Below are 18,069 nucleotides of genomic sequence, written 5' to 3'. Positions count from 1 at the left end.
TTTGTTTAACTTTATTTTGGCCCTCGTGCCCTATTTGTGTGTTTATTGTTCTTTTGTCCCCCTGTGGGTTTAATAAACGTGAGCAACCAGCGCTTTCACTGCAGGTTTCCAGCCTTTCGTTTCTGATGCTATCCTGCTACAGTATAGATATCAGTACATGACACATTTTTTAATTCAAAATATGCCTTTAATAACTGATCAACTATAACCAATTCACTATAAAAACCAGGAGGGACACTGACCCACCAGGACCAGGATTAGAGACCCCTGCATGATGCAGTGACTGCTGCAGAGAAGGAGTTTGTTTCAAGATATCTTAAAAATGGGGTGATGTTACGGTTTCTTATTGAATTTAATGGGAAGTAATTCACATCATTGGTATACCCCTGTTATTTCATTTTTTTTAAAACTTAAAAAAAGCCCTGCCTGTGTAAATAGGCTGCCAAATACACGTGTGGAATGTGGGTGGGTCTTTATTGAATAATTGATCATCAATCAAGTCTCAGCCACATGCTGTAAAAGGGAGCTGAATCCTTTGTTCATGGCAGTGAAGGTGAATGCCCAGCCTGAGCAATGGGTTTGCAAAGAGGGAAGAGGGAAGAGGGAAGAGGGAAGAGGGAAGAAGGAAGAGGGAAGAGGGAAGAGGGAAGAAGGAAGAGGGAAGAGGGAAGAGGGAAGAGGGAAGAAGGAAGAGGAAAGAGGAAAGAGGGAAGAAGGAAGAGGGAAGAGGGAAGAAGGAAGAGGGAAGAGGGAAGAGGGAAGAGGGAAGAGGTTGAGTTGAGTTGAGTTGAGTTGAGTTGAGTTGAGTTTGTTTGAACTGTTTATTTTGGCCCTTGTGTCTGCGTTCATTTGTGTTCTGTTCTGTTTGTTGATAAAAGTGAGCATTCACACTTAAAAGTGCAGCCTTCTGTTTCTGTCTCTGGCTGTGCTTTCCTTTCCTGCTTTGCTGTAATATAATCGTATGTTTCTGTTTAGATTAATTACCTTGAACTGTTCCAGAAAAACCATTTGCTAATCAAAAGGCTTCTCAAAGCTGAACAAGAGGAAATGGGATGGAATGATGTCAGTGTTACACATACCATACACCTTCTTCAACTGATTTCTCATCACAGCTTACACTTTCTGGCAATCTGCTTTAAGAAGTCTTTTCAGAAGATTTTTTTTTTAAAACAGATTATACAGTCAGCACAGCAAATACTTGTATTTCGCATTTTCAGTCAGCCATAATATAATAAGGGCTTCTGATTTTCTGTTTTCCCATGACATTTCTACTCTCCCTACCTGTTAAGCAATTTGTGTATCGCAATCACAACTGAGAAACACTCTACTAGTAAAATCTATTTAATTTACTGGGTTTTTCAGTAAAAACAACTAAATAGGCTTCAAATCGTAAGTCTTACTTTGTCATTTACAAGCAGAAGTGACTCCTCTTTATTAATGTAATACAGCCACACAGAATGATTGTAATAAAGTGTGTCCAGCACAAAATACTTACTTTTTCATTATAGCTTTAATAAAGATTAGTCTATCTTGTTTTGTATGTTCTTCTTGTAAATGAAAAGCGAAGGCTTGGCTGATTTAAAAGCACTATCGTGGCAGCTTGTGAGGTGCCAGGGGAACATTTTGAGGATAACCCCCTGGATGAAGCTGGTGCTGATGAAGATGCATCATTAGATGACCCGCAATCAATCCAGCGACCAGTGAAATAACGGAGCAAACTGGCAAACATACCGAGTCCCCTTCCAAACGAACCGAGACGACCATTTCAAGTGATCTCGGTTCACTTGGTTTGATGCGGATCCTGGTGTGATTCTGTGGTTCAATCCGCATCAAAGGGTCAAACAAACTGAGTGTGAAAGTGTCCTTAGTTGTCAATATCAGGGGAGGGTACAGATCACAGTGCATCAAAACCAATAAATGCGTGATTCTGAAAACGTTATCGACCAGTCGTACAGATGCATAGCCAGATGAGACTGACCTATTGATTTAACTTCTCATGATCTTGCTGCCAAGAACCAAGGTCAATAGGTTATCCATTAGTTCATTTGGAGAATATTTGAATGATTGTTCAGTTGCTGTGACGAGACTTTCTAACAGAATGCTAGTGGACTGTGTAAGCGTGTAAGCTCAGTTATAAAAGGGAAGGAAAGGCAGATTGTTGTGAAATGAACACATTAATTAATAGGCTTGTTTGGGTTAATTTAATACTTAACATCTTACATCTTAAAGGGAATTACTTGGAAAGTCTGAGTATCGGCACAGCTCTAATAAGCAATACTAAATCAGGGCATAGAGATTCCTCTTGTCTTATCATCTAGAATCATGCCGCCGTGACTCTGGCCTGCTTGTTATCCCCAAGCAAAAGCGCACCACACTTGGAGAACGCTCGTTTAGCTTCATGGCTCCGACTCTTTGGAACTCTCTCCCAGCTTTGGTGTGTGATGCTCCCACCATCACTCTCTTTAAATCAACTCTCAAGACCCACCTGTTCTCTCTTGCTTTCCATGCTCTTTAAGCCTGATATCTGCTATTAGCTGCTGTGTTGTTGCTACTAAGTCCAGAAATTGTAAAAGAAACATATTTAATGACTGGTCTCTTAATGGTCTCATTAAGAGCAATGGGGTGGATTTGTATCAGACGTTAACCTTGAAGAGGTGTGAATGGTACTGGTTGCAGAGGTCACACAGCCAAGATAAGTAGTTGTGGAAAATTCTTTAGATGGTGAAGAAGAGAATTGTAGATTTGAGATCTTAAGTGGGAAATATGTTCTGGTACGGTGCTGTTATTTTGTTAATTCCAAATTAGCTGTCAGTTATTAGTTGTGCTACTGCTTGTTCATCACCAGTCTTTCTTTCTGATAAATATGTGTGCAGCTTAAAACATTCAGAATGGTTTTTCCTACAAGGACTCAAACTCCCGGAAGCCACTCACGTTTTCCGGCTGCGTTCCTTCAACAGGAAGAGTAGCCTGGAAAAGAGAGTGAGAGACCTTCACCAGTTTTATTAATTACAAATACTATGAAAAAATACCATTACAAATCAAATACATGTTTAACATAATGTGTGTGAGATCTAGGAAGTGATGGTAATACATATTAGGATTACTCTGAGTTTTTAACTGAATAACTTTCATGTATGTGTGTATATATATATATATATATATATATATATATATATATATATATATATATATATATATATATATATATGTCCGGGGGTGTAGTGCTGGGGGGCTGGGTGGGGGGGGGGGTGATTTTTTTAAAGTGAAAGAATGCTCTGGGCTGTGTTTGTGAGATTGTTTTGGCGAGGGGGTGGAGATGAAGATAAACTGTTTGTGCCTATCTCTTGTTCCAGCACATCGATGGCTGCCTGATACCTGGGATCTCTTATCTGTAACAAGCAGCTTTTGTTCCAGAATGGGATTATCCCAGAAACCATCTCAGGTATTTTCCACACAGGATAGGACAAGAAGGATAAACAAAAACAAATTCCACTGTAACTTCAAAACAGCACAGAAACGGGCACTGCTCTGCAACCACCACAGTTCATTTAACAAAGGATTCTTCTCGATTACATTCACTTTGTAGCGTTTTCTGTTTCAGTCGTCGCATCCTGGAGACTTTTTAAAAAGTTTGAAGCAGACCCTGCGGCCTCAGGAGAGCTCTTAAACATCTAATTCAGGGTTATTGAAACTAGAAGAAACTGAGTCAAGCAGACAAGTGTTTGGGCTCAGTGCCTTCATCAGTGTTATTGAAACTAGAAGAAACTGAGTCAAGCAGACAAGTGTTTGGGCTCTAGTGCCTTCATCAGTGTTATTGAAACTAGAAGAGACTGAGTCAAGCAGACCAGCGTTTGGGCTCTAGTGCCTTCATCAGTGTTATTGAAACTAGAGGAAACTGAGTCACTCAGGCAAGCGTTTGGGCTCTAGTGCCTTCATCAGTGTTATTGAAACTAGAAGAAACTGAGTCAAGCAGACAAGTGTTTGGGCTCCAGTGCCTTCATCAGTGTTATTGACACTAGAAGAAACTGAGTCAAGCAGACCAGCGTTTGGGCTCTAGTGCCTTCATGAGTGTTATTGACACTAGAAGAAACAGTCCCCAATTATTTTACTTCAATTCTTCCTTCCAATTTAGTTAATTTACACTCCCTCTCCGCTGCACCTGAGGAGACCTGAAGGTCAGGGGTGTCCTCTGAACCCCAAGCGCCTCTGTACACCCAGGGGCCTGTAGCTCACATCCCCTGTGGAGCTCCTTGGCTTGACAAGTGTTTCAGCTAGTAACATTTTCAGTGTTGTTGAGGTCAGCCTGGAACCGTATTAACCTTTAAGTGTGTTTTCATTGTACATGAAATATACAGAGTTTCCAAAGGGTGCTTCATTTCTATAGTGCTGCAGTTGTTGCAGCTGAACTTCAAACCATGTGTTTGACCTTGTGAACAATATGCACTGTGCAGAAAACCAAACCTGCATAACACTCGATCAAAACCTGCCTGCATCCTAGCAGGTACAGCATGTCCCAGAAACACTCAACCAGAAACTTTCTAGCAGAACTACACGTCAGCTAACTGCTGAACAGTGTTATTGAAACTAGAAGAAATGTAGTCAAGCAGACCAGCGTTTGGGCTCTAGTGCCTTCATCAGGGTTACTGAAACTAGAAGAGACTGAGTCAAGCAGACCAGCGTTTGGGCTCTAGTGCCTTCACCAGTGTATTTGAAACTAGAAGAGACTCAGTCAAGCAGACCAGCGTTTGGGCTCTAGTGCCTTCATCAGTGTTTTTGAAACTAGAAGAGACTGAGTCAAGCAGACCAGCGTTTGGGCACTAGTGCCTTCAACAGTGTTATTGAAACTAGAAGAGACTGAGTCAAGCAGACCAGCATTTGGGCTCTAGTGCCTTCATTAGTGTTACTGAAACTAGAAGAGACTGAGTCAAGCAGACCAGCGTTTGGGCTCTAGTGCCTTCATCAGTGTTATTGAAACTAGAAGAGACTGAGTCAAGCAGACCAGCGTTTGGGCTCTAGTGCCTTCATCAGTGTTATTGAAACTAGAAGAGACCGAGTCAAGCAGACCAGCGTTTGGGCTCAGTGCCTTCATCAGTGTTATTGAAACTAGAAGAGACTGAGTCAAGAAGATAAATGTTTCAGCTCTAGTGCCTTCATCAGCATTGGAAATATTATAGAAGAAAAGATTTCTGAAGGGTTTACTTTACCACACTGAATAGCCTAACTAAAGCAAATTATGCGACTGAGTAGGCAAAATACACATTTTCCTAATGGAACAGCATTATTGAGGTTTTTTGTAAAAGCAAATGAAAACAGTCAAATTTAAACCTTTTAAAACTCAGGAAAAAAAATAACTGTGGAAAAAACTTGTGGGTCTCCATTACGTTCCACAAACAGAAAACAGGCTCACAATATAAAGAAAAATAAAACATTGTTTGCTGTACATAACATTTACATTGCAAGAATATATAGAATATATACATTGCATATATATATAGAATCCACACACATCAGACAAAGCTGTTTTTTTTCACTTGCCATTAAAATCAGTGCAATGCAAAACACTGATTAGATGTTTTAATTTCAATCAACTATGTAATTTATGTTGGACACAGTCATGCATTTAATTCAAACTAGTTTGTGGAATACAGAAACTAGTAGGGCTGTATTTCCAGCCACTCTGTCACTGGAAACATTTCACATCATTGCTAGAGTGATTCGCTTTGATAATCGTGCTACTAGAGCCAACCGACGTGAAAGAGACAAATGAGCTGCTATCGGAAGTGTGGGATAAATGGGTAGTCATGTTACCTCTGCTTTACAACCCAGGACCCAATGTTAAAGTGGATGGACTTCTTGTCCCCTTCAGAGGACGCTGTCCCTTTAGGCCATGGATCTCCACCCCCGGTCCTGGAGAGCTACTGGGTCTGCTGGTTTTCGTTTCAACCGAGCTGTCTGTTACTGAATTGCACCATTGGCTTAATCAGTCCAGATTAACATGTGTTCCAGGTCTTTAGCCACTGATGATGTAATTCACCTATAAAACCTGCAGGATAGGGGATCTCCAGGACCAGGGTTGGAGACCCCTGCTTTAGGGAAGGCAAACAAACTGAGCCAACTTTCTTTAACCTAGTCATGTTTTCAGCTGTGATGTCATGTGTTTTTTTCAAAACTGCACATGCACAAATATAGAGCTCTGTGAAGAGAACTCTATGATTTTTAGCTACAGCCACCTTTATAGCCTCATTCCTAAGAAAAGGGAATGAAGCTAACATGATCTAGTAATGGAGTCAGGTCTGGAGAGCTGGCTGGCTGAATTACTAGCTGGAAGCGCTGCCTGTAGTTGCTAGGATACTGAGGAAGTCTGGAGCTGTAAAAGGTTCCTGGCAGCACATGCTGTCTATTTGAGCCGGGTGCTGCTGAATGATACCCATGGGTTTACTGCCACACTGGACAGCAGCCAGAACAGCGTAGACACTCATCCAATCTCACAGAGCTAAGCAGCAGAAGGACATTTCCTTCTTGGATTGAGATCTGCTCAGATCTCAGAAAGATCTTCTATTGAAACACCTTGAAACCTCCTGTCTGTACAATAGCTGCACAGGTCTCAAATGTGCAGTTTTGAAAGAAACACACGTCATAGCAGGCATTTCCCAGTATCCACCTGTCTCTCAGGAAATTGGTTACTGCTTCTTTTCCTGGGTCATTTAATCTCAGCAATGCCTTCCGGGTCAATGGATGTTACTGGCTGAAAGCTTGTCAGTCAATAGCTGGTTGGTTAATGACAGAAAAGACACCTTTGAAGGGGCGGGGCAGAGTTTCCTGCAGGTGACCAAGGCAGTGCAAGTAAGGCTTGCAAACAGAGGACCATTTCTTATCTTTACAAAAACATGTGTTTCTTTCAAAGACACTTGAGACCAGTCAAACAAATAAAGGCTGTCGTACAAAGAGTGCAAGAGAAAGTACACTCTCAACTTGTATCAAAGGTAGCCATTAAGCTGATATTGATGTAATGAATCTGTTTGTATTGAACCCTTTGTAGTTTAAACTTTTAGAATGCTTTGTCATTAACATTCTGAGTGCCAGATCTACACTACGCCAGATCAGCAAAATTATAAGTGTAGTTGCTGCTGATAGGTTCCAGTGGGGACTTAATAATTCATTGTTAATTGAGGCTCTCAAAATAAAAGCCACGGCGATCAATAATCGATCAACTGTTTCATCTAGATTCAATGAAGACTGTTAAACTTGGATTTCTGAAAGCCACATTTAGTACAAATGTAATGGTGTCACTTAACCACAAGGGGGGAGCTCAAGGGACAGGACGCACCTGTAGAATGGAAGCAGAATACCTCACTGATAGACTGACTGGTGTGATCAGTCATGCAAATAAAGAGAAAGAAAAACCCCACTGTGCAAATTACAAACGGGGAAACTTCCTCTAAACTAGAAAGGAATAGTGAGGTTTAAATATCATAATCCTGAGAGGGTGACTTGGGAATGTTTCTCATATGAGTCTGATAGAGACCTGGGTCTCAGATGATCTTCCTAAAACCAAAGCATTCCAGACAGTGTGTTCAGAGCATGTTTCCCGCAACTATGCCAAACTGCCCTTCGAAAAGTTTGTCTGGAGAATCCTAACTGCAAGGTGCTGAACGTCTTCATTCCATTCAAATCACGGGACAATGCAGTTTAGCAACTCTAGATTCTTTCTGCGTTGTTGTGAGAACGTGACTCACACATCACGCACGCAGGCCCGGGGAGAGGGTGGGGAGGCCTGGGATATTCCTCCTGAGCCCGCTACCCCAAATGGGGTTCCTGGATAAGGCAATTCTAACCAATCAATACCGAACATTCCAACATTTAAAAACTCCAGCCCTGTCCTGCGCAAGACCAATTCATACCTTCCAAGCTCCCGTAGGGAGACTCCCGATATAGAGCTTGATCTCCCGTCTCCTGGTGGTATTTTGTGGTAGGTGTTAAAATGTGGTACACCGTGTACTGCGCTTGCCAGGGCATGAGCGAATGATTTTAGCTCAGCAAACGAGGAAACGCTTGTCTGAAAGGGGTACAATGTACTCAGTTTGGCCCTTAAAGTTGTTTTTAATATAATTTTGTTCACAGTTCAGCAAATGTATGTGACTTTAACTGATGAGCAACAAATTGGGTTATCTAACATTGCAAACATATACAATGTTGTGGATGAACTACGGTTTGTTGTGTTTGTAGTGATTTGTGTGCAGTAGTGATTTCACAGCATTGACAGCGTACCATTTTCTGGCATTAAACAGGTACGCGTACCACAGACTGATGATTTCTGGCCCCAATAACAAAAAAAAATACAGTTAAATACAGGGTGATTAGAAAGTACATTAACCACTTCAACGCACCATATCCTTGATGTGGTAAACCTACTTTCTAATCCTTTGGTCTCGTAATATGCAATAATATCACTGCATTTCATCACCATAACAACAAAATGTTATGACAACGCTTCTATAGCAACAGACTACTATTACAAATCACATATCAGAACCAATCACAGTGAAGCATTTGCCAAAATTCCAGCAGGCCTACGTGTTATATAAGTTCATACTTTGTGTGTAGGGAGACTCTTGTTGTTCAAGTATCTCTTACAATAGACACCTTGCAGACAACAAATTCAAGTTGTTATAAATCACACAATGAAAGCTGTACTCAGGAATAGCTTTAAAACTAAAATATTTTTATTTGTGTAAAACATAACTCCCACCCCCACTCCCAAGTCATGAAATGGTTCGGTCCAGAACTGCCCCATATTTAATACATGAAGGCCTACTGGTGTGGTGTTGTGGGTGAGACCATTTTATTAAAAACAAAAGCATTTTTCTATTTACAATTTCTGCAATATTTTCTTCCGAGAAACTATTGCCAAGGTCATCAACATTCAAAGAAAGTGAAGTAAATAGGAGGATCCATTTCACAAAAAGTACCAGGTGTGTTGTGTTTCTTGTTTCGTTTGAATTTAACGTTGGATTTAGGTGTGGTGTTTTAATACTTCACTGTGATTGGCTGATTTCTGATATGTGATTTATAATCCTGTGTACAGATGTCATCCTGTGCATATAGCCAGCACTGCCAGATGGTTTTTCAGCCGAATGTGGCTTGTTTTGGAAGCATCTAGTGGGTAAATATGGTCTTTTGCAGTTTGGCTAGTTTTTGGCTATTTTTAATATGCAGCACTGGGCAGCAGTGTGGAGTAGTGGTTAGGGCTCTGGACTCTTGACCGGAGGGTCATGGGTTCAATCCCCCGGTGGGGACACTGCTGCTGTACCCTTGAGCAAGGTACTTTACCTAGATTGCTCTAGTAAAAACCCAACTGTATAAATGGGTAATTGTATGTAAAAATAATGTGATATCTTGTAAGTCGCCCTGGACAAGGGCGTCTGCTAAGAAATAAATTATTATTATTATTTTTTTTTTTTAATTCCTTTCGATTATGAGATTGATAAATAAATCAATACACATGTTTATAACATTACTTAACTGTGTTATCATTTTATTTTAAATAAATACTCAGCACTTATTTATGGTTTTGTAATATATATATAAAGGATTCTGCCGTCCTGGTTTGAATGATCCCCCTGTTAAAAATGTTAAAAATGCCTGCAATTTCGCCTCTGTCTGAGTCAATGACAGCTTTCCACCCCCTGGGCGTTGAGTCAGCAGAATCCGGTATTTAGGTCTTCAGTGGCAGCTCTGGTTTGGGGTTATTTCTGGCTGGTAATTTAATTGCTAAAACAATGTGTCAGCGGTGAGCACCAACCCTAATTCCAATGTTCAAAACTCACCAAACTGAAAGTCATGATCTCTTATACAATACGATCCCTAAACATGGTGTATGAACTTGTATTATCTGGATACCTGGGTTCTGAATTATAATGTACAGGTAGTGGACAAAAAAATGGAAACACCTGGGTAAATGAGGGGCACCAAGTATATTGAAAGCAAGGGCTTCCACACAGGTGTGGCTCATGCGTTAATGAAGCAAATAACATCCCAGCATGCTTAGGGTCATGTATAAAAATGCTGGACAGGCCTGGTTGCCTATAATTATGGCTAGCATGGCTGCAAGAGGAGACCTCAGTGATTTTGAAAGAGGGGTGATTTGTTGGGGCGCGTTTGGCAGGAGCTTCAGTGACCAAGACAGCTCAACTTGCTGATGTTTCACGAGCAACGGTGTCTAAGGTGATGTCGGCATGGAACTCCGAGGGAATGACATCATCAGCAAAGGGTAACAGTGGGCGGAAGCGCATACTCCAGGATTGTGATATGCGTGCATTAATTCGAAGTGCAAGGCAAAACAGGCGAGCAACTGCAGATCAATTGACTGCAAATTTCAACCTGGGGCGAGAACAGTCAGTTTCATCAAAAACGGTCCGCTGAGAACTCCACAGAGCGGGATACCATAGTGGCCCAACGCCCTATTAAGTGACTTTACATTGGTGTTTCCATTTTTTTGTCCACTACCTGTACGTATGGGTGCTCTCAATCCAAGTTATATTTGGTACGATATTTAATTTTAGGCTATTTTCGTCTGTTTTTTACTGTTGTTATATTTGTGGTTATAACTCTTTAACTATAAAGGTTACAGGTACATGTCATACATGAAATGAATGTGCACACACTATATACTCTTGTTATGTTCAATACATAACAAAACCACAGAAAAAGAGAGATGCTTTTTAGAAGAAAAAAAACATTATTTATTGTTTGGAAAAAAAAATTTTTTCGCATGGCCAGCTCAAATCTGACAGTGCACAATGAAACTTCAACATGTAGGGAACATGGAAAAATAAAATTGAACAAATTGGATAAAAATTAAAGAAATTATGGGTATATATACAAAAGGGACCAAAAGCAACCAAAAAAAAAACTGATACATTGAAAATGCACAAAAGAAAAGAAAAAAAGTGAAAAAAACTGATTGGTCAACAAGTGTTTTATAACAGATCACCGTGTCCATCTGAACTATTCCATGGTTTCTTATTATTTTATGAATAATTTAATTCATTCCATTTAAAAATGCATTTAATTTGGTTTATTGTGTTAACAGAACTATAACCTAACAAATGCCAATGGCTCTCACTGCCAGACAGGAGTGCGGAACATTGGAAGCTTTAAAAGGTCAAATAAAAAGCATTTTCTTTTCAAGGGTTATATATTACCAAGATCTTGCTCTATTCAACGTAAACGGAAAGTAAATAACGTTAAAGAATTGTCTTGGTGAGCTAGTCGGTGTTTTATTACGTGTGTGATTCTTTATCTAATAACATATCAACCTTTTATTCTGAATACCTCCAGTGTTGTACTTACAGCTTCCTGGAAAATGGGCTGGCTCATCCTTGTTCTCTTTTTGAAGGATGGGACATTTTTCAAAGAATACATCCCTCTGTATAAAACGCTCTTTGAATATATGGAAATGATTTAAAAGGGCACTGGATCTAAGCGAGTATTCATTAAAGGTACATTTTCCCAGTCATGTGGCTACATTGCCACATGAGATATTATGGTATGAAATGTTAGAGACGGGATCTTTTCATTGTGACATACGACAACCCAAATACATTATTCTAAACGAGTATTGCTATGCATAGTTATTTTAAACAAGCTATTTACAAAATGCTGACGTTCAAAAAGTCCTGGACCCCACTCAGACTCTTTGTTGAATAAATATCTTGCTATTTTTAAATAGATCATCTGACCCTTTTTAATATGCAAATTAGGACTAAGTCCCACAGGTGCAGTCACCTTGCTCAGGGTCACACAATGAGTCAGTGGTTGAGATGGGATTTGAACCGGGAACCTCCTGGTTACAAGCCTGTTTCTTTAGCCACTGGACCACACAGCCTCCTTATGTGTTTATATTTGTTTCTGCAGTGGTTAGTGATGTTTCTTGCTGGTTCCCATTGCAGAAGCCTGAAACCAGCAACACCTAGTCAATTGTGTTTTCAATAGAAATGTCCTTAGCAAGTTTCATCAAATTTGGACAAGCGGTTCTTTATTTTCAAATGCAAGTATGACATGCAGACATTGAGATTCACAGACAGACAGCCTCTGTATTATATTCAATAATTTGTGCCAAATTTCATCACAATTGGACAAGCAGCTGTCTACATACTGTATATGCAAAACTCAGAAATGACAGACAGACAGCTAAAGGATGTACTTCTCAAACTGCATCACAATTAGACAAGTGGTTCTTTAGTTCTATGAGGAACTAAAAAAGGACATACAGAGACTCATATCACAACTCATATTTAAAAAAGGCTTTATTGGTGTGACAAAATAAAATTCAGTTTTGCCAAAGCACTTAAACAACAAACAATAGAGACACAATACAAACAGACTCAACCCTGTTCCCCCCTTCCTTTTGTCCTCCCTTCCCCTTGTACACCCACCTTCCTTTCGCCCTCCCTTTCACCCCCCCTTTCCTCCCTACCTCCCCCTATACACCCACCTCCACCTAAGCAGGATTTTTTTTATGTCATCCAGTTTCAATGGCCAGGCTGTGGTCACTGAGTCTGTACCTGGTCAGGATCTGCCTTTGTTTTGTATCTTTGACCCTGGCAAGATATTGTGTCAGGGTGAACTCTTGTTTTAGGGCCAGATAGCATTCTAGTGATTTAATTTCATTTTTTACAATGGGATTTATATTTTCTTTCCAAGTTTAAATTCATTTTTGCTGCTGGGAGTTTTTTGCTGGAAGCTCTCTGGTGTTAATGTGGCTCAATTGGCTAAGCATCAGGGCCAGTTTGCTGTGGGGATTCTCTTCTGGGGACAGTGTGGAGCTTCGCAGTGCTGTGTGGTGGTAGGACTGCGGATCAGCCTGCTGTAGATGGTCCAGTAATTCAGCGCTCGTTTCTGTATGGAGTGGAGGAAAGGGACCCGGCCCAGTTCAGCCCTGCATGCTCTGTTGGCTGCTGTCCTGTGAACCTGCAGGAGGTTTCTGCAGAATTCTGAATGGACATTTTCTGTTGGGCTTCGATCCCATTTGTTATAATCGGGGTTCTTAAGGAGACCACATACTTCACTACCACACACACACACACACACACACACCCCCCTAGAATTTGCATTTTAGGGCGGCTTTTGTCGACTATGACGACACCAAAAATACCAAACGGGGGATTTAAAGCGCCACTGGAAATCCCCTTTCTGTGTGGTTTGGTGTAGTTTGACTTTAAGGCGTGGGAGGACGTGTCATTATGTAGTCGGATTCAAACAGACCCGATAGGGCAGAAGAGAATGACGGTAATTATATAGGCGCTAGCTCACCTCACGGGGAGGACGCACACAGACCAGCAGTCGCGTTACAACAACAAGGAAGTAGCAGCCTGGAAAAAACAACGTAAGAGATACAGTCCGAAAGTTGCTGTTGAAATCTTTACAGTTATTTCAGTATTGGTTTAAAAAGAACATACGACGTTTACAAAAAAAAAAGAGCAGTGTTTTCTTGTATATTATTTGTTTGAGCTCATATTTAACGTCACTTTCAATCATTTATTTTTTAATTTTTTATTTTTTTTTATCAATTACAGTATCGACTAACTTAGTTTGTAATAACTTTAAGGCCTAACATAGTACCGACTGTAATTGTAAATTACTTTATTATTGTTATTATTATTATTATTATTATTATTATTATTATTATTATTATTTAAAAATGTGTAACATTTTCTTCTCTTCCTTTGAACAGGACGCCTCTAGCTCTCTTTAAAGACCGATATATCTTTATGATTTATTGCTGCGCCTGTAAAGGAGGGCATAAAGAAAGCCTGAACGACAAGTGCGTACTGGTGAAGAGCGAGGCTCCGAGGCAGCAGCAAGACATCGAGCAGAAAGCGAGAGAGCGAGGAGACGTCCTTCCCAGGGCGGAGGAGATGCACGGGGTAGCTGGGGTTCCGGAGAGCCCTCAAGCCGGAGGGTTCCGGCCCGGCCAGGCTCTCTATGAACCGCGTCAGGCAGCGGCACTGTATAACCCGAGCCAACTCAGCTTTGACTCTCCGCAGCGCAGACTCGGCAAGCGCGCCCCCAAACTCGGAGACATTGGGAGATCCAAGAAAGGTGGGTTAATAATATTGATAGCTACGTTAGAAACGCCTGTATTGTATCTATCCCTCTGTTCAGTATAGAGTTCTCCCCTGCCAGCAGCGCGTCAGCTAGGATGGGATGGGGCTAGTCTACTGCTGTGTTGAAGATCTACGTTTAAGCAGTGAATATAGGTTGTAAATAACCTGGAACCTTCAATAAGACGGCTAGCGATTTATTGTAGTATTTAGGAACAAAAAAAATCTGTTCCGCCCACCAGATCCAACGTGGAGCTGTTCTGAGTTATCCACCCAAACTTGATCAAGTACCTTAACGCCAAAGTAAAAAGTTACATAGGATAACAAAACTTGCATATGATCAGTCGCAGTGAATTTAGCCACTCAGAACTGCACTAAGTTGAGTACCACAGTAGCTGGTACGGTTCTATCTGTGGATCATCCCCACCTCTGCAAAAGGGAGCAAAGTTCAGGATCTGATGATCACCCCCACACCTTCAGTACAGACCTCTGTGTTAAATTGCTCATTTCTGCCTGGTGTGGATAATGACTGAGTGGGCCTGGACAGGAGAGTAAGACTGCTGTGTTCTTGTACTGCACATTTCAATCAGAAGTGTAAACTATTTTAGGCATTTTTTTTTTTCTTCTAAATATCGCAGTGCCTCCAGATCACACTCCCTCCTGCAGCAATGCTGGTGATTTCGAAATGAGTGTTGTGTTGTATTGTGGGAACAGGAGACCAGCGGTGTTGTAGGAGGGAGTGTGATCTGGGTGCACTGCGATCCTTGGAGGGGTCAATTGTTTCTCCTGGTGAATGCTACCGAGTAAATGTTGAGTCCTGTATTGCCCAGTTATTTATGACCCAAGAGTCTCTGCGATTTTAGATGACACGGGACCCAGCACAGGTAAGGAATGAGCTGCTTGTAAGCTTTGCCAGGTGTTCTGAAACACTAATCCTATTTCCCCATGGATTGAACATGGAGAACAATACATCTCTGTAATATATAGTGGACAGTGATACTGATGTAGTATAGCCATGAAATGTCTAATCTGATGTAAATTGCATCACATTACAATTGGTAGCTGTCATGGTGTCGGCAATGGGATGGATGGAGGGATATCATCCATTAATTTTAATTTATTTTGTTTGGACAAGGTCTAAAGTGAAATGCATATAATAGCATACGGTAGGTAACTCGCAATCTTTCTTTTCTCATTTCAGTTGTGATTGAGGATGAAGAATTGGATGACATCCTGAACAACAATGGCCTTTTCCCTTTGAGTGTTCACCTGACACCTGTTGCCTAGCAACCCCGTGGCCTGCATCGCCATCACCAAGCCAAACTACAAAACTACTGCTTCATTTTGAAATGCATCTTTTAAACAAAGGGAAAAGCTCCAATGCATCTTTTTGGGCTGTTATATTTGTCAAGCAGTGCATAAAGTAGCCAAACTTCAGTTCTTCAGCCACGGTTTGCACAGTGTGATCTCCTCTTTATTTTTACAGTTGAATACTTGCATGTCCTTATCTTTTTATCAAAACATTTATTGCCATGTTGGTTGGAATGGGATGTTTTGTAATGTACAAAGCTTTGTTAATTGATCTTTATATTTCTCTAAAATAAATAGATATATATGTATGCAATTTGAAGGAATGTCTATAATAAATGCCTTTTTGATCTGAAAAAGCTGCATTCTGAATTTTTATAATAGAAACTATAAAACGGGGGGGTTATTGGTACAGGCGTGGCTGTGTGGCGTGCGGAAGTCATGCCGTCGGGAGTGCAGGTTTGCGTCCTGGCTGTGCAAAGTTGCTGGTCTTCGCTAGGAATTCCAGAGAGTGTCTCATTGGCTCTGGTGTTCCCGAGGGTTAGGGAGGCAAAACCTGCAGGGACTTTCTTCTCGTCGTGCTACAGCGCACCCTACTGGTCAGGTGCCTGGTGAGCTGAAACCCCTCCAGGGCTGACTTTTTGTCTCCCAAGGGCAGGCTGCTCACATGCGCTGTGGAGCTCTAGCTGTAAAGAGGAGATTGGCTTGGGGATTGGAGGTTGCCCAATAACCCTATATAATTAAGTACTCTCAAATTTAAAATTATATATATATATATATATATATATACATATATATATATATTTATATAATCTCTATAGAACTGGGGTCTTCCAATGTTTCAACCTCCAAGGTTTCTTGTTATAGTTATATTCCACAGATCTGCTTATCCACTGGCCAGGGAACATGTGTGCTTTTGTAAAGGTTATTTTTTTGAATTCCCTTCTATATTACTGCATTTTAGACTGCTGATGAACTTTCACCACCCTGACACATGACAAATAAACCCCATTCATGGCATCCAGTCCACCATACTGTGTTTATACTGTGCACTATTCTCAGTATAGAAACGGCTGGCCAGGTCACCTGCTTTAAAAAAATGAAACGTACTTAAGCCACCTCTTGGAATTCATCTGCAAAGTCTATTCAAAATGCTGATAACCCAATCGACTGTTCCCTCTTTTCAATGAAAATCACAAGGTTGGTCATGAAACTTTAACTTCTATATTACCGACAAAGCAGGACTGTGAGTGGGTGTATTTGGGTTATATCGACACTCCTGGCCTCTTATCTCATTCACTTCTTCTTGTACCCATATTCCCTCACAGGACATTCTCTGCCCTGTAACATCATATCTAACCAAAACTTGACCCCTGTGCAAAAGCAGACCAGATAGAATTAAGGGACCTGCCATAAAAACAGGCCAAATTATACAACACTGGTAAGTACTGAGTTTTAAAGAAACCCTACCGCCTGATAGGTGACCATTTAGAGCTAACAAAATAATGAATTATTATCATGTCTCATATATAAATGAAGCACAAATAAAGGTAAACTTATATTTGATTATTTTCCTAATGATGCTGTGGAGAGTGAAAGCCCTGCCAGTGGGAAATGTGTGGGGGGAATATTGGGTTGGCAGGGAGGGGGTTAAATTGTTCCCTGTCAAAACACAGGTGTATATTATTATTATCATTTGTTTATTTAGCAGATGCCTTTATCCAAGGCGACTTACAGAGACTAGGGTGTGTGAACTATGCATCAGCTGCAGAGTCATTTACAATTACGTCTCACCCAAAAGACGGAGCACAAGGAGGTTAAGTGACTTGCTCAGGGTCACACAATGAGTCAGTGGTTGAGGTGGGATTTGAACCGGGGACCTCCTGGTTACAAGCCCTTTTCTTTAACCTCTGGACCACACAGCCTCAGATAAAAAGGATGATCATGGGTGTTAAAGTTAGAATCTATGTTGGTGTCCGGTCCGGTCCAGTTTGTGTGCGTGAGTTTTGTAGGCATTTGTTTTAGCTCTTGTGCTGTGTGTTTTCGTTAATGTGTTTTGTTTAGGGTTTGTTTCGTGTATGTGTGTTTAAACTGCAGCTTTGCGTGCGAGTCTCTTTCCCTGCTGATAACATCCCTGTCACAGATGCCCAGAGCTTCAGCACAATGGCTAGAGTGCCCCAGGCCTGCCAATAATGCACTGATGCTGTATTTGAAGCCTTGCCTGTGATTGGAAATCGGAAACCCAGTGTGGTTTACTATGAATAGAAAGGATTCATTTTACAGATACCTTCATGTAATTAAAGAACTGTGCCTGTTAAGTATATTAAAATGGGTCGAAATATCCTGCCTGGTTAAGCATTTTGCATTATATTTTACGCAGTTCAAAGTAATGTTTGATTAATTTATTTTGAATAGTCTTTTCAAGTTTAAATAATTAAAATCAAATCAAAGTAACACCTCATTCGATGTATTTTTTATTTTAAAAAGGTCGACTGTCTATTCGAGTTAAATAAAAAAAAAAAGTAGTGTTAATTACTGCTGTACCCTATTGTTTGTTTTTGTGATTAAATTAAAACAAAGTGCAATGTTAATATGTTATTTAAATCACGTCAAAGTTTTTAAAAAGTCATTTATCTTTCTTGTGACGAACTTAAAT

General features: G+C 40.6%; 1 protein-coding gene across 1 annotated transcript; it reads left to right on the top strand.

Annotated features, from left to right (window-relative positions):
• The first annotated feature begins 13,228 nt into the window (after window positions 1-13,228).
• On the top strand, window positions 13,229-15,772 carry LOC117404533 (uncharacterized). Its single transcript, XM_034007398.3, has 3 exons — window positions 13,229-13,387; window positions 13,736-14,103; window positions 15,307-15,772. The coding sequence occupies exons 2-3, from the start codon at window positions 13,773-13,775 to the stop codon at window positions 15,390-15,392; spliced, it is 417 nt and encodes a 138-aa protein (XP_033863289.3). The 5' UTR covers window positions 13,229-13,387; window positions 13,736-13,772; the 3' UTR covers window positions 15,393-15,772.
• Window positions 15,773-18,069: the final 2,297 nt, after the last annotated feature.

This window comes from Acipenser ruthenus, chromosome 48, assembly GCF_902713425.1.
Source record: "Acipenser ruthenus chromosome 48, fAciRut3.2 maternal haplotype, whole genome shotgun sequence".
Lineage (NCBI taxonomy): Eukaryota > Metazoa > Chordata > Actinopteri > Acipenseriformes > Acipenseridae > Acipenser > Acipenser ruthenus.
Note: the sequence above shows the minus strand (reverse complement) of the source record. Positions and strands in the feature narration are given on the sequence as shown.

Bases quoted from the DNA above. Each gene is read 5' to 3' on its own strand.
- LOC117404533 (XM_034007398.3), top strand. From the start codon at position 13,773: ATGATTTATTGCTGCGCCTGTAAAGGAGGGCATAAAGAAAGCCTGAAC. The intron at 14,104-15,306 runs GTGGGTTAATAA...TTCTCATTTCAG, and splicing joins CATTGGGAGATCCAAGAAAG to TTGTGATTGAGGATGAAGAA.